We start from the raw sequence: 18152 nt of genomic DNA on the forward strand, positions 1-18152 counted from the left end.
GCACATAGTACGCTAGGCAGAAAAAGTGTGGGGTTTGCACCTTCTCCTACACCGTCATGGTCTTTATTCTTTCCAGTTATGACAACAAAGAAATCATTTACCACTACAATTCCAAACTCTCTGTCCCCTCTTGTGCCCAATGGAACGCGTTATATAAAATCCTCAAAAATTTACAGCGTTCAGTAGAATCCGTTAGCTCAAAGCTCATTGTCAGAAAAACAGAAAACTAGCTCACAAGCATATTGAAGTTTCGTGAGTCACAAAGTACTTATTAACCAGTTGTTGCTAATATACAAGCATGTTCTTCATTCACATACAGCTAAATAACAGCATATTGTTCATATGTTATTACAGCGCATAACAAAACTGAGGAAACGAGTACAGTATAGTTTATTTCTGGAGAGTTAGAGAAATTCAGATCCAACATGCAGATTTTTTATGTGGTCTGTACCATAAAGGTCAGCATTGTTACTTAATTTACCTACATTTAAACAGCTTTTTGAACTTTTCCTGTTTAAGCATTATACTAACACAATAGCTTTACTTATTAGTAAACATTTCTAGTAACTGATTAAAGCGGTCCCATTGGTGGGAAACATAAAATCTGATGTACAATAGTAGTCCTAACTCCCATTTTTTATTTTTTATTAATTTAAATAACCCAAGAACTTGAGCTAGATTTACAATGTTATTTCTTACAAACTGACCACTGTATTTTAAAATGTGGCTGCATTTGGAATTTTATTTTGCAAAAGAAGCACAATTTGCTCTATGCAGAGGGGCATAAATGCGGTGACAATTGAAAAATACTTTGTTTTCATAGATCTGCACGTTTGCGTTTGACAACGTGTATGTATCGATGTACTGGAAAGAGACTTGTACCGTAAAAATAGACAATTCAAATGAAAGTGTATTAGATGGGAATTTTATTCTACTGTCAATGGCGACTTTGGTGAGGAGGGGAGCTTAAGGAGGGGCAGTTAAAGGGGACAAGAGAAATTGACCTAGCGTACTAATATGCTGAGTGGGTGGGGCTGGCACAGCAATTCGATCAGGTGACCGAACAGGAGGATGAGAAGACCGTGCTCTGCATAATTCTCAGTTTAGAACTGAATCCTTTCTGCATAAAGATATCTGTTTACAGAAGGCAGAGATGCCTCAGGCGTAAACGCAGTGCTTATTTTGTGTTGGTGTTGCTGGTGGGCACCACTGGCACTTATTTGAGGGCACTGGGACTCTTTGCCACCTCATGCACTGTTCACTGCTTTAATGCAGAGAGCAGGTGTAGACCGCAAATTCCTTCAATTTCTACAACAAGCCAATGGAAATGAAGGATCAATGTATTGGCTGTCCTTTTAACATTCAGTGCATTGGCAGTCCTTCTTCTATTTCCACACCAAAACAGAAATGAAAGAAGTAGTCTTGCTCAGCAGTTAAACAAGCTGTGTGTATAGCCAACAGGTCGGTGGATGATAGGTAGTAGGAAATTCCAAGCGGTGGTGAAACTGTACCTGGCCTTCCTGGCTCGCACCACCACCTCAGAAAAAATTTGTGGACTACATTTATAATTTTACAAACTATGCACTGGACAAAATGTCTACTGTAGAGATTTCTGTTGAGCTTAAAGTCACAAGTGCGAACTAAGCCCTATTCACTAAGATTATCGTGTACAAAAGCAATAAAATTGATACTTTGAGTAGGGACAAAGGCAAATTCTGTTTCTGCAGGTGGGAATTTACCAATACTGAATTTGTCTATTCATCTCACACGACACTGTTGAGCTTTTTTGTTTGTCAAAAGCTTAGATGAATATTCCGCCAACATTCAATTATTCGACAAATCCTTTTCGTCAAGTCCATGGCAAAAGATGATACCTTTGAGGAGCACGCAAAAGGAGGTGAAAGTTGCAGAAGGAGACAGAGAGACGAGCTGCAACGTAATAACATGGCTAGCTTTCATCTTCAGGACTGACCAGCGGTGCACCATGTTACAAACATTTGTCTAATCTCAACTAAATTTTCATCCCGCATACATCGGTCAGTGATGCAGCAGTTATGTAAATTTTGCTGCCAAATTTGTCTAAACAACATGCACCGCTTTCTATTTGGAGGCTTGGATTCTGCAAACCTCTGCAGAAAGGTGTATAGAAGAATGGCAGGCAAGCTTCACAAAGGTCATCAGAAAAAGTCAGAATTTTGCAACTGTTATGGGATTCTCAAACAAGCCCTATTGCAGACTTGGAGGAGTACTCGCGGGGAAACTCTTCTATGTACACCCCCTTAAACAGAAGAGTGTGCGTTCCCTCCCTCTTCACACTCTCGCAAGGCACCTCTAAGAAGCATGTGAAAACCTCCAAGTCACATTCTTGTGGATCTTAACCTAGCATGCAGGCTTCCCCATCCAAGAACACCCCGAATACGTGAATCCACCAATTCTGATACAATTACTTTTTCAAAATTCAAATTTAGGAGCACAAAATGCTCTGTATATCGGGCTATTGTGTTTTTTAAATACCTCCATGAAGAGCAGTCAAGCGTTCACTAGATAATTGACTTAGTTCTAGTCTCTAGTAATCTTTTTCTAGTTTTAATCTGGGCTTGCTTTTCATTATGAAGCAGAGCTGAACCAATCTTCGAAAATGCGTCAATTCTTCAAAAGGAGGGGAAGCTCCATTTACGTACACGCATCCAGTGTTGTAAGGGTCTCTTCTACACAGGAATGGCCAGTGCTTCTTTAAGGTGAGGTAAGGAACCATGCAGCGCCAGCTGGTGGTGCTGCTAAGTTACTGACAGAAAAGGCATGAAAATGTCCCTCACAAGATACTCCTACATTATCAGTATTAACCACTGCAAAGAAGCCTGAGCCGTAACTAAATAATAAAACAGTGGCATGGGGGGGGAGTTTAGGAGATTTTGAATTCCAAAGATACCCTTCTTTACAAATGGAATCATGCAGGCAGAAAAAGGTATATGTTATTGCTTGTTCCAATCGCACAATCCATTTAATATTTTGTGGCGGAGCGGATGCTTTAGCTTGTGACGTGTGGACAAATGGAATACTGGAATACTGCAAGGCTGAATAAAGTATTATTGGCTACTTTATAATTGGGTCAGTAACTTAATTTCTCATTTTGCAATATTAAGAGACCATCAACCCAGTTCACAATCTGCTATGCAAGTATGTACGGCATTGTTGTGCAGTTCTCATGCCCAAAACACCTCTTCAGCACACCCTCTAGTCATGCGTACCAAAGCTACTTTATAAAAGCAGGTCTCTCAAAGGCAAGGTACTCCTGTGTTTCACTACAGCTGGGCCCACCTTTCTTCATATGAAGGACTTATGTAGTGTTTGAACTTTGCATGGGAGTTTCTGAAACAAGAAGCTTTAAAACAACCTGACTCAGAACAACTCATAATTAATCCCAACAAATCCAGTAAGAAATAATGGAGAAGTCAATGCATTTTACGTTGATTATGTTCTTCCAGCCAATATAATTTGGCTTAGTCTTACTTGGTTGACAGTCGCTGACTTGCGCTCTCTAATAATACGCGTGTATGTTAATGATTCTTAGTGTAGTAAACATATATTCTTGATAAATTGAAATATTCTATTATGTGCAAGTTCTGACCCCAAATAACCTTGTTAGTCTCTCTCCTGTTAAAGAAAACCAGTTGCAAAGCACTGGCTTACCTTTCCGACAATGGACCTTTCTGTATGTGGACAAAACCTTAAGCCAATTGACTCTCTTCAATGAACAATGGGGAAAAAGAAAAGCCTATTTTTAAAAACTAATATTTTGCTTATTAGTATTTTATTAACTGCATTAATTAACAATGAAAAGTGTTTTGAAGTTTAGTTGTGTAGTATTTGTTCGAACATTCAGCAACTTTTGAGAGGAAACAACAAAAAGTTGTGCGAGAGCCAAAATCTGATCTGGGAATGAATATATGTGTCACGATAATTACAGGTAAAGTAATATAAGTAATGGTAATCAAGGCCAGAATCTAGCTCACCAAGTAAAACACTCAAGAAGTCTGTGGCTCAAGGTTCTATTGACATGTACTGCAGAAAAAACATTGTAGATTGGCTTTAACACACCCTACTGAATTATATGAGAAAATCCAGACATCCCCAAACCTTTGTCCCATTCATATCTCACTCCCACCTTATACAACAGAAACATGCGCCATTGTGTTTTTCCCCCCAACGTTTGTCCTCAAAGGTTCCTACTACACCTTCATTCTTCTTCAGGATTTGACATCTGCTCTATCAGTTCTTGCCTGTTGAGTTGGAAAAGTAAAACGCATCCTACCAGTATTACGGAACGTGCCATCACCCGGAGTCCAATGAGAGTATGTTTTGTTAGGGAAGTTCAGATTAGCATTTCTTTAACATTCATTAGCATAAGCATCTCCTATCTGATTTGACAACCTCTTCTGAAGAATGCACTACATTTGGTACAAATCCACTCTTTACCCCTTCCCAACCTTCCTGGATGCTAATGTCTCCCTTCCTAACAAGCTCGTATATGTCTCGGGTCAGCTCAGTGAAAGCCTTTTCCACATTGATGGCATCGCGAGCCGATGTCTCGATGTACTTCATCCCATAGGCCGCAGCTAGTTTCTCAGCCTCATGTCTGGTAACTTGTCGTTGAGTGTCAAGATCACACTTATGGCCCACCAAGACAAAAACAATCTGATAGGGTTGGACATGAACTTTGGCTTCTTCCAGCCACTCATGGACGTTCTGGAAAGATCTGCGATTAGTGATGTCAAAGAGCAGAAGTCCGCCTACTGAGTTTCTGTAGTAGGCCCGGGTTATGGACCTGCAAAAAAAAAAAAAAAAAATAATCAATATTAAAAGAGAAAGTGCTAAGCATACCAAGATAAATATTTGCTTGGTGATACACCACTACATTCTATTATTTCAAAGCAGAAGATTCAAGACCTTTTATTTACGGTCATTTAGAATACATATTCTAAAGTAATCACAAACTGCTACCCAAATGGTCTACAAAAATATAGTAAACTCAACAAATCATAGATAGCTTGCAACAAACTAAAATTGCATGGGTGAGGGGACACTTGAAGAGCTGGACGTATTAGAAGCTTGGAACCAATTGGATCCAATGCTAACAGGACAGAAAGAGCAACTGAAAACTGAACAGTGGTCTCTTCTGCCAGACCTTGGACTTGTCGAACTTCTTCCACCTGAAAACCTACTAACCAGCATCCCCTCCTCCCTATAGAGGCATGGTTGCATCCTGTTACTTCCACCCAGCTACAGTGGCTGTATCATCTTCAAGACATGCTGTGCCATTAATAAGGCCATACAGGTTACATTACCAAAATGTCACTGAATGGAAAGCAAGAGCTGTAAAAAGGAAAGAATTTTACACTGCTTTTCTGGAGTCCTGTTCTCTCCTTGACTTCAGAAAGGATCTGAAAATGCGCTGCTTCAACAAACCTTTAGGTGCATTTTTTACTATTATTTCACACAACACGACAACGCAACTTGCTGTGCTGCACTGCGTGAAAGGGAGAGAACAGAAATTCTCCATATTTACAAAGGTATGGAGCATTTCTGCTCTCTCATTGCACTGACACACTATGTGCTGCCTAGCACCAATGCAGGCACCCTTGCACTGTAGTGATCCGGATAGGCCTGGTTAGAAACCCTGACATTTTTTACATACTCACATTTCTTAAGTTGCCTTCTCTTTTACACACAGTAACTTTTGACATACATTTGCATGCTTGACTATGCAGGATAACATTCTCTAAATCTGCACTGCTTACATTTCCACTTACTAGGCACACTATCACAATACCTTGAACATTCAGTACAAGGAATAAAGTTCACTGCGCAAATGTTATTTATGTTACTGTGCGAAAGGCGACAACGCTATCCAACTCGAATACACAATTACAGCCGGACAGGGGTTGCGACATGGCCACACGGGTTCTATAAATACAAAACCACTTCCTGGTTTAGGCAGAGGAGCATTTACCTGACACAGCGGGGTTACCACATGTCGGAATACCAGCTCAGCTAATTCCTGTGTACCAACAACGAGGGATGTCCAGCTCCATACCAAGACGGAAAGCCTGATGACACTTACCCACATACAGTTAGTCCACCTGACAGAGATTACCCACATACAGTTAGTCCACCTAGCAGGGATTTGGCAGATGACCCACCCTAGGCAAGACTAGGCTAGGAGAGCCAGGTAAGAGTACAACTATACACAGTACTTATATGCTTGCATATATTCACTGTCTTAGCACAATAGTGGAAATGTTCATTCTTTTTTCACAGTTCTTCTAAGGCTAATTACGCTAATCTGTTTCTTTCTACTCAATCGCAGCATACGTATTTTATGCAAGAATCACATCGCTTTAATAAATATTGGAAGGCCTTGCTGAGTATTTCTTGTGTACTTCTTTGGATATGCATGAAAGTCCAAACGAAAAGGTACACGATTTCCTTGGGGGATCAGGGTTGTCATGTTCTAAAGTTACACACACATTTGTTGCCCTGTAAGAATCAGGGTACAGAGGTGTACTGGGGCTAGCAGGGACATGGGACAACTTATCCTGAGGGTGTGCACAGAATCAGTCTGGCACAATCCTGATGTTTATGTTGTCCAACAAACGCAGTTTTACCGAGGGAGGTACAAACCGCGCAACACTTCCTGCACATAAATAATCCTTAGAGGCATATTCCTCTTTCCATGTGTGCTACGGATGCAGCACACATCAAAGGAGTAACTAACTGGGAGAAATAAAGATATTTTCCTTGTTATGCCTCTGTCAGGTAGGTGAACCATTCTAGAACAAACCTAGGTTTACAAGTCTTTGTAAGTCTGGGTTTGTGCCAAGATACATGGGAACACCCATGCTCCTCCCTTGTAACGCCTACCGATGCAAAGTAACGCAAGACAGCACTGTGCAATGCCTTGCATTACTTTGTATTTACTAAACCACATAAAGTGTCTTTGCATGGATTAGTAAATGCCAAACAGGATTTTTCTTCGGGGTGAACCACTAAAGGGAGACAACTTCAATGCAAATTCATAGTAAATCTGCACCATCGTTCACCATTCTTTGGAAACATGGCGACTTCTGGTATCATGACACTAACTCAAAGAAAACCCTCTAACCTCCCATTATGTACAACATTTAAACTGTTCTCTTCAACCCCATCATCTGCACGTCTCAATTGCTTCTCGGCTAGGATTGCAGTATATAAAGTGCAAAACACAAGTTTGAGTTGTTACGATCTGTGTGTGTATATTTTAGGCTGTGGTCCCTACAAGGAAGGAGCTTTGTTGTATAAAATCAATGCAGGGCTTGCAAGAGTCCTAGGTATAGGTGTAAAAACAAATAAATACATACTGATGTTACAGAAGGCAAGTAAAGAGCAGGGTCCACTTTTTCTGACAATACATCGGGAGGGTATTGAGCCCTGGGGGCTGGGATCTACATTTGCCCATTTTCTTTTTCTAAAGCCCTGGCATGTGTAGGGAGCCACTTAGTAGCATCATTGAGACAGAAAAGAAGTTCTTGAACGTCATTATCCCCTTCTCCAGTCTTGGGGATCCGTGAATGTAGTGGGTCAGGGATCACTCAAGTATGGGTTTCCTTACAGGTAAAACATTAGCTCATGGAGTGTAGAGCAACCTGGGGAGCCTTTTTGATCCGAGCAAGTTTTCACTGTTTTCATAAATGCAGGCAGCCTTGGAAGAGTGCTGATGTCTGGGCACAGACAGTTCCCAGGTGGACCCATGACCTGAGATATAAGGCCATGTGTTTAGTCATCACTAGCATGTACAATACGTGGCAGAAGAAACAAACTCACGCGTCTTGGATCAATCTAAAGATGCCCCGGCCTCTCCCACTCAAAAGAGACGGTTGCAATCAGCAGAGGAAAGGTGGCCACATAACTCCGCTCTGGGAATTGTTCCCGCAGCAAACTAGGGCAAGGCACATTATGTGTTTGCCCTATAACATGTCATAGGCTCCAGAGATATCGAACACGTTTCCAGGAGTGAGTACCCCCAAACTCTCCCACCCAGCATAGAGGGCAGGACACTTTGCTTTTAGCTTGCCTCACCAGCTCATAAATGTGTCAGTTCATTGACAAAGAGAACCATGATAAAGACAGAGCTCAGAGTGAGTGGTAGGAACGCTTGGGAACAGCGTTCTGCTATTTTTATTTTAAACCAACAGATGATTTGCATTTATATATGTGGGAATGCAAGGTGTAATTAACAGAACTCCATCTTTTTTCTCTCAACCCTATTCGTGAATTATTATGCTTTAATTACTTATGATACAAACAAAATATACCCAAGAATGAGCTACATTTGGATTGCACCTAGAATGAAATTTGTACATATATTCTTTCTTTTTTTTGCCTGACCAATTCGTATTGTGAATAAAAAAATACAAACCATCGTTAGAGACTTATACTGTAAATTAGAAAGTGAAACAACACCCAGTAAAGGTTACCAACACTTAATGATTTAAAATTAATTGGTTCATTTAAATGATGAATACTAACAGATGGTGTGACTATTAGCACCTCATGTGGTGACACACGCGCCTGTTGACCTTTGCGCTGAAAGCAATGAAACCGAGTGGGAGAACACGCTGTGATTGGATGAACTCAGTAAAGGCGTTGTATACTACAGAAGACGAGGGCTGATCACTTTGGGTTCGATGCCTAGGACACAGGCCAAACAGGCGGTACAACAAGCAGATCTAAGGTTTAATGAACTGCAATCTCTGGCTACAGGCAGAGACGTTTTAAGGTATGGACAAAGGGGGCGTTGGCCCAGGGCTCCATCCGTTTAGGGGGCCCCTTGATAGAGGCGGCTCTGTTCTGCAGACAGTCCTGTCCTAATGACCTTGAATGATTCTTAAACATAGATTGTTTAAAATACTGCGTTCGGTTAATGTATTTTGAATATAGGTGTGTGTTGGTTTATTGCTGACAATTTGCAGAAAGTTGTGTTTATTTTACAACATCCTGCAACATCCATAAAAAAAGTTTATTTTAGATCACATATGAAAAAAAAAAAAGGAGGGGGTCACAGATGTTTTTAGGAATAGCATTAGTGAGCGGCTGCTATATTACCTATTGAAAACGAATGTTACAATCCTTGAATAGGAGATGGAAGCACATTTCGAATTTGGGCCAGTGCACCTGGCCAAAGAGGGCATGAAAGAGCTGTAATTGGATCACAGATTCAATGCTGTTCTGAATAGGGGCCCCAAAAATATGTCTTAACAAGGGCCTCCAAAATCCTAAAGATGTCGCGGGCTACAGAAAACCAATCTCCTGTTTCAACATGCCAGGGAAGTGATGGGTTCGGTAAATGAGGCTGCAGAGACCTCGAGGTTAGCGCATTCTAAAAACACAGGCTTCCCTGCTGAGCAATGTGCCCCAAGAGAAAGGATAGACAACTCCTTGTACCCTAAACGCTCGCTAGATTCGGTGGCCATCTGTTCTACCTCTTGTTTGATGCAGCCTATATAGCTGGATAGAATGATGAAAGGATGGGGTGTGGTGCTGCGCTGTGTGTGGGTGTTCAAGTTAGTGATGTGGTAGAATGCATCTGGTCCCAGGTGTCAGCCGATGGCTCCAAAGGTAGCTATTTAAAACGCCTACTCCACCATCACTTCCTCCTATGTCAGAAGCCCTGTGGGGCCAAACATTTTCACACGGCCCTTATTCATTTCTCTTCCAAGTTACAGGTCGTACGTAAGGAAACAAGTGTACTTGGGGAAGGGAAAACACAGATCTTGACGGCAGCCAATGGTGTTGCAGCGTTAACTGCATCATGAAGGCACCGGTCAGGCCTGTTTTTATTATATAAATGCATGTTGCACCCTGAGCAGGGGCCTGGAGTAAAGAGCCTTGGCCCCCCCTCCCCTTCTGAGGATCAGTATGGCTTTAATTGGATACTCTCGTTCTTAGAATGGATTAGGCTGTCATAGGTTTCCCATCCGCCAGAGGGCATTTTTACCCTCCACGGACGCCGAGATATTACAGATAATACAGTCATGACTAGAACCAAGAGCATTCGACTGCAGGCTACCCTGGGTGCTTCTTTTTTTAAGTTAATGGTGAAAAGCATCGTCTGAGGATAAAGAAACCTATCTGTGAATGTATCAAAAGGAATGAACAGATTCACAGAGAGATCACGTGAGGGCAGATATATAGCTAGTCACTGTGTACGAACTGAAGCCCAGAGAAGATGAAAGAGCAAAAAATGATTATTGAAGAGCAAAGGGGAAAAAAAGAACCGACCACTGGGGAACCTCACATGCCAGCTGCTGTTCATAATTTTCAGCAAATGTGGCAAATCTTTCAGAGTTGGAGGGGACCCAGGTGAGAGAATCTGGCCACTTCTCTTTCACAGACCGAGCCCAAGGAGGCATGAATGTATGGACGAGTGTGACAGATTAAAAAAAGAGCGCTGGATGAAATGCGTATATTCTTGTATAAGTCACTAGGAATTGTTTTGGTTACTTTGCCACCAGAGACTTAGACCAACCACATTCAACTCAGCTTGATCCTGCTCCAACAGGGACGGTCCAGGCCAAACAACCGGGCCACATCCATCTGCAAAATCACATGCGCCATCCCAGGCATGCCTATGGCTTATCCGCCATCATCAAGGGAGGTGCAGTTTGAGTCCTATGGGAACACGCAGGGGATCAGCTCTTGGCATACCCATTGCACTTCTGGAATCTGAGAAAACAAATACTGGATGATGAACTGCTTGAATTAAGCTCGGCCATTTGCAATTATTCTGCACTATATTCCACTCCATCATTTTTTGGTCACCTACATTAGTTTAGTTTTTGGCATTCTCAGAAGCTGTTCAGATGCAGTGCTCAATTTGAGCATGTGGTTCTGATGCATGAGCACCGGCACCTAATTATCAACACCAGCACTCATGACATGCCACCACATGGTGACGCCGCATGTCTAATGTTAAGATAAGCACAACAGTGTTTAATGATTTAATATGTCATACAAAATAAATACCTTCCACCCATGCCTCTCATAGCATGGGGTGGCCTGAAATAGTTTGAACTGTCACACTTGCAGGAGTGCATTGGCTAGTAATTGTGTTGGTACTGTCATTGGCAAAGCTGGCAGGGGCCACGGGTGGTGCAATCTGCAGTGGTCGCCTGAGAAGGGACCAGGCAATTACTTTTGTTTTTTTAACAAATTAAGCACTTCTTAGATGTCGAAAAGAACCAGGGCACTTTACACAGAAGAGACACGATCTCTCTTTGTTCGATTGTCTGGAGAACAGAAAGAAGGGTATAATGGGCCTCCAAATAGTTCAGCAATTGGGAGGTCATCTTTCCAGGAACCTTAGCCAGTGAAATGTTGTTGGCAACCAATCTAAAGCTAGAAGGAGTCCATTCTGCAAGTCTCTGAAGGAGTGACAGCCTAGGTGTTGTTTAAGGCGGCCATGCACAGCCACAATTGCAATAGAAGTGTGGAAAGCAATAAAGCATGGATGTACAAATGAGCTAAAAATCTTACTTCCAGAAATGGGCTGTTGCAATATGAAAGAGGCCTGTGGTAGAAGCCCATGGCTGGCACTATGAAATGTTGGAGGCCCGAATACCAAGGCTGGTAGTCCTGAATTCTCCCCAGGCCTCTTTAATCCAATACCAGACACCCCTGTCCCGTTCTCTCACTATTGCAGGTTCCTGCTTTCTCCCTTTGTGCTGCGTTTTCCCGACTTTCTCTCCCTCCCCCTTTATGTGTTTTTCCCTCTCATGCTTTGGTGAATGTCCGATGACGACAAATGGGTGCTGGCCCAAACGAATGAGGTCCAGAGTCCGCCACCAGCAACCAAATTAAGTACTGGTAGCTTCCCAAGATGAATAGCAGTCACTTTGTAAAAATTACACTTCTTTTCACAGGAAAATGGTTCATTGTCAGTGTAACGATCTGCAAAGACTAACAAATGTGGGGGTGGTGTATGGCAATCCTGGAAACTCGATTCCAAAATTATACACAAGGCCTGTATCTTAATGGGGTCCCTGGTGCTTGCATGAGAGCAGAATCTATCAGCAAATCCTCCTGAAAGAGGTAGATGGTCTAACTTGGGAATGAGGATAGAATAAAACTCCTCTACAAAGTAGACTCCACCTGTAAGTTTTGCTTTTGTGCCCTTGGAAATAGACATTGTGCACTTTTGATGGCAGGACCATGTGTGAAAACCAACACTGGAGGTGGGCCTAAGGCAGTAAAGCTGAGCCACTCATCTAATATAACTAACAAACTGCTAGTACTGCAACTGTACTTCAATCTAAACGTTTTTTATGAGAAGACATTTTAAGATAAAACAAAAAATGCAGAAGAGCTTTGTTTTCTTTGAGTTGATCAGAATATTTTTTATTTTTCAGTTATTTTAAACTTCCATCTGAAAGAACAAATTTGAAACTTTAGCCGTCTATTTAATGACAGGTTTTTTAAGAATGTTTTTTCACACCATTCAGTGAAACATATCAATCATACTTCTCAAGCATCCCATTCATTCGTGAAGTGTTATTGTGCGCATACGTTCTAGACACATTCTAAACAAACAAACAAATACTGTAACAATTAAATGAACAAATGATCAAATCTTTCTGATTGGACCACAGAAACAATTGTTTGTCCTAAATGAGCGATTAGGCTGGCAAGTAATCTTTGTTTAGCGAACGAGTCGCTGGTCGGATGGCATCTTGGTGTTCATTAGAGGATTGATGGCAGTCTTCTTTCTACTCGGGTACTGACTGTCCACGACTTTTAGAATGCTGTGCGCTTGCTTCTTCTTTTCGCGGTGTTTCAAATGAAATGAAGTCGGCGTGGGTTCATTTGAAACACCGCGAAAAGAAGAAGCAAGGGCACAGCATTCTAAAAGTCGTGGACAGTCAGTGCTCAATCGCTCATTTAGATCTTACAACGGATTTTACAAGCACTATTCCTCGTTTGATCGACACAGTGCAACAAAGTGTTTTCCAGAGGTCCTGATGAGAGTCCCAGAAAAGAATGGGTCTCGAAACACGTAGACCTCGACAAGAGACCACATGAAATTTTGAATAATTCTAAAATGAAATAACTTAGAGCTTAATAGGACAAACAATTGTTTCTGTGGTCCAATCAGAAAGATTTGATCATTTGTTCATTTAATTGTTACAGTATTTGTTTGTTTGTTTAGAATGTGTCTAGAACGTATGCGCACAATAACACTTCACGAATGAATGGGATGCTTGAGAAGTATGATTGATATGTTTCACTGAATGGTGTGAAAAAAAATTCTTAAAATACCTGTCATTAAATAGACGGCTAAAGTTTCAAATTTGTTCTTTCAGATGGAAGTTTAAAATAACTGAAAAATAAAAAATATTCTGATCAACTCAAAGAAAACAAAGATCTTCTGCATTTTTTGTTTTATCTTAAAATGTCTTCTCATAAAAAACGTTGAGATTGAAGTACAGTTGCAGTACTAGCAGTTTGTTAGTTATATATAGGACCATGTGTGAGCCAATGTTTGTAGTGTCTGAAACTACAGCGGCTTCAGTAGTCCGCCTTCCCACATCAGCATCAAAGTGGGATCATTAATCACTCACTACAAATGATGCGCGGTGAATGACAGCCCAAAACTGTGCTCCGATCGAGCGTGCCTCAAGATGATTAAGGTAAGCCACAAACGTGCACCGTGACCAGGCTAGATATGAAGGACCCCGGTGCTTGCAAACCCTTACTAGACTGACAACTTTTCAAAAGCTCACAGATTCTTCCATAATTATTATGATTACTATTTTATAAATCTTTTTATTAACATAGCTCAATAATCCACATTTCCATTAAATACTTGAAGTAGTATACATTGAGGTTTATACTTCTTCAACAATAGGAATTTCAGTCAAGTGGAAATAGATGATCATAACAACCACAGGAGAAACAGTGCCCCGGGTGAGCCTACATCCCATGGCAAATTTGTGGAGCATGAAACACTGCTTGTGACACGTATCTTACTCCCCAGTCCCGACAATCCGGCTGCTTCATATCAATCTCCCACAGCCGTCCCCCTAAACTTTCGCCAGGGTGTCCAAATTTGTTCCCATTTTTTAACACACCCCCTGCTCTTGTACACAGTTTCTTCTGCCCGTTGGCACCAATCAAGGACACGTCTCCATTCCCCCAGCGTCGGGGGTAGGGGCGCCCCCCACCCTCTGGCAATATTGCGCTTAGCGATCCCCGCTGCTAGAGCCAACCAAATACCCACACACCTGGGCCAGTCGGATTCCCCCTTTATCATTAATAGGAGCCATTTGTGGTCCATGGGAATCATCACTCCTGCCACCCTAGACATCGTGTCTGTGACCCTATGCCGGTATCTCACAATTTCCGGACATTCCCATAAAATATGCAAAAAAGGTTCCCTCCCGCTGACATCCCCTGACGCACAGTGCTGTAGTGGCCTTGCCCCAGGTGTAGAGGTGTGTACGAGGATAATCGGTGCAGTGGAGTATCTTCAGTTTTATCAGCCTAAATCCGGATCTGATCGCGATCTCTCTTGGGCTCAGGATTGCCTCCTGCCAACTCCTCATCGTCAATGCTACCTTGGTCTTTAACCCATGCCTCTCCAAGTGCTGTCAGTGGGTCGGGTATATTGTTTAATAATTTACGATAAATCGTGGAGGTCGCCTTCTCAGGAATGGGGTCTAATAATAGCCTCTCTTCTAACTGGGAGATTCTTCCATAATTTTTTGGATTTTTACTCTGATTTCTTTCTGTGCTGCTAGATGGAATAAACGATGTCTGCACACTCCTTACCTCCATACCCTAAATTATAATATATGTTGTGATGGCTATAACAATTCAGGGATTATAGATGAGTTTTCAAGCAGAGAAAGCACGGTAGACATTTGCAGGTGCTTGCATCCCCTTGAAAATAACAGGTGGAATATGGAAACACATGAGAAGAGGCACAAAATGGAAGGAAGACGGAAATGAGATCGGAGAAAAGGTGAGAAAAAACAAAACACTTGCCATTGAGTATTTTTCAGTTTAGGCTTTTGAAAGCACAGTTGCACAAAATTGCGGGTGACGCAAAGAACATCAAGATATAGAATTAACTCTAGAGACAGGAGCCATTCTTATATAGAGGTATGTTGGGGTTAAATGCAGGATATGCAGAGAGTCTGGTTTATTTAATTGGGCTGAAGACCAAACAGCCCCATAGAGAGTGGTAGATAATGCTCAATGCAGCTTCACAGGTTCACTGCATAAGAGAAGTCCATTCATTCAGTAAAGATAACACCCGAGAACAGACTCTTATCTATCTATAGGGGCACTGTTCGAAAGTAATAGGACGGCTTAGGGTATGAGGTGGGGGGGAGGGGGGGGGGGATCTACTAGCAGCCAACCACTCCACTGGATACGAGGGTTGATAGCTTAGCGAGCTCTTTTAGGTGCTGGTTCTGAGATGATGTGGAGCAGGAAGAGGCTACTTTGTGGATCAATCTACATTGATATATTGGAGCTCTTAGAAACAGAAAATAGATCAAAAGGTTACAAATACGAACAATAAAAAATAAATACTTTCTGGATTGTTTCAGTTCTGTACTCACGATAACCAAATTGAGAAGGGCATCATGGGTAATCTAAAATCAAGGGCCTTGTTGGGTTCAGACATACAAATTAAAACAGTACGAAATAGATGGTTGAGATTGATTGAGGAAATCCCTCCATTGAAAGGATGTCTGCATCACACCTCGTGTATCCTGGTTCTGTGGAATCCTCATATGAAATGCACTGTACAAATAACTTGGGAGATGTGGATATGTTGAGACAATTCCTTACAGGGTTTATGTAGGGGTCGTGGCATGGAATGATTGATGAAGCGGGGATTCGATAAAGAAACCCACTCTTGTTGAGTACCCCCGTAACATATACGAACGTTAAGTAGATAGAATACTAATGTACACCTATACATTACATGAGGGTAAACCGCTTCGCAAATTGCATGAAATTAATCTTAACTAAACGTAAATAACCAAAGAGGTAATAAAATGGTGAGTAGAATGTGTTGTGAATGGTTTACACTGCAAATTGTGTGCGTAGTATATGAGAAGGCATGCTGTGTGATGCTTAAGTAACGCTAATTAACGTTGCTTTTACTTGCGCTTTGCTAGAATAACAGCTAACTTGGTTCTGAGTGAAGGAGGGTGGTTAACAGTGAATGTTTCATTACCACATTATTAATAAAGGTCTGCTTTCAGTTCTTTGAGTAAATGGACAAGTCACCATGTTTTTTTAACTTGACCAAACTGTCATGAGTGAAACTTGCAGTGCGCCCAAACCACGCGATACTGTGGATAAACTTGCTGAGCCAGCTGAAAGAGTGTGATGCGGTGAAGGACAACACTTGAAGAGCAGCCAACTTCTGTGCGAAAGTCTGCAAATTTATAAAATGTGTAAACGTTGTCCTGAACATGCTACATTTTCCTCATGAGAGAGTAGGGATGTATATTGAATAAGTGGGAAACGAAAATGAACAATGCGGTAGATAAAAAGAAAGCATGGTCTAATGTCGAATGACCATCCACCCCTCGTTTTAACCAATCCCGTAGCTAGAATGGGTGACATTAGCAACTTTAGTGGGATGGACTTGTACGAAAAGGGTATAAAGAATAGGTGATTTAGGGGTGGGATTGAGATCGAGTTGCTGCTGCGAGATCCTTAAGGGAGACGGAGATAGTGCAGGTGAACTGCTGATTGTCCGGTTGCAGAGAGGCCTAGTCGATCCAGTCCTATCTTTATCCTGATCTTAAGACTTTGATCCCTGACACTCTGTCTGATCGGGGGTCCCTTGCCGCTACCTAGGCCAGGGTGGTGGTTTTCCTCGTTCCTATTCTCTTGGGTTGGTATCTTGATAACTTGAGAATTCATTTTGCGCTTTTGTCTCTTCCTCTATCCTTCTGAAATGAGAATTTAACTTTGATGCTATTTGTCTGATGTCTCTTCATCTATCCCCTCCATGCGACAATTGTATTGCTGAGACTGATTATTCGCTAGATGATTAGTAGATTGTATTCTCTCGCATGAGGTGGTTTTCTCGAATTAATGCATTGAGTTAGATACAATTTAACAACTTACAAAAAAAATTGTGGTTATTTGTGTCTGTCTATGATTTGAAATGACTATTGACCTTCAGTTATTCAACTAATTGATTCATCGATCGAATAGAATCGAGGTGATTGTATGTGGATTTATGTAAATTCTTGACTATTGAATTAGGGATGTATGATCAGCGAAGGAAAACGCTAACTTCACCCCCAGAGCAACAGGGACATTGGGTGTATGTGTATGGGCCACAGTTCATGGAAAAATTGAATGTTCGGCCCTGTCCAAAATGATTGGGTCTGCGCTGGATCAGTTACTTGGTAGCAGAGCGATGGTTAATTATTGATTAATTAGGTAATAGTTACTGAATACTCGTTATATGATTTTAACCTAAAGAGTCAGTGTTTTTGTTTATATGTTGTCTAAGAGTACAGGTACAGGAGGTGTCTGAGGAATCCCGGGAAGGAATTTGAAGAGTGTGGTAAAGAAATCACACTGCAGAAGTATCTTGTCTGTTGTGATAATACTGAAAAGCTAGGTAGGGTCTGTCAGTATTATGTGTAGGGAAAGTTTCATGTGAAAAAGGAAAGATTGTGATAGTGAAGGGTCACCGTATTTCGAACTCTGGTAAGGGAAGCCGAGATCAGTAACAGGACAACCCTCTTTATACGTCAAGAGACCCTCTTGTGATACCTCTGTGCAATCTTGAGAGGAGCCGATAGGTAATTCCGGAGCTTGATAGAAAAGCGAGATAACACTGGTCGTTATTATTGCTTGTAGTGTATGAAAATCTCTTTGAAAAGTGAATACTATCTCTTTACTTAGTGGAACGGACAAGGTAGCATTGTCATTTTATGTTGTTACAAATTTTTTATTAAGAAAAAAAAAAAACCTCAGAAAAATATTGTCGTAAGATTTTGTAAAGGGAGGGTCAGTAGTAGGAGTGATACTGACGTCACAAGGTACCGCACTGGTATTGGAGGAGACAGCGGGTGTGT

General features: G+C 41.5%; 1 protein-coding gene across 1 annotated transcript in view; it reads right to left on the reverse strand.

Moving 5' to 3' along the window:
• Positions 1 to 367: 367 nt before the first annotated feature.
• Positions 368 to 18152, reverse strand: part of RAB39B (RAB39B, member RAS oncogene family) — a 91118-nt gene continuing 73333 nt past the window's right edge. Inside the window, exon 2 of the mRNA XM_085608152.1 lies at positions 368 to 4825. Within this exon, the coding sequence (XP_085464278.1) occupies positions 4399 to 4825 (427 nt within the window). The 3' untranslated portion in view covers positions 368 to 4398. The remainder of the gene's footprint in view (positions 4826 to 18152) is intronic.

Source organism: Triturus cristatus, chromosome 5_2, assembly GCF_964204655.1.
Source record: "Triturus cristatus chromosome 5_2, aTriCri1.1, whole genome shotgun sequence".
NCBI classification, from domain to species: Eukaryota; Metazoa; Chordata; class Amphibia; order Caudata; family Salamandridae; genus Triturus; species Triturus cristatus.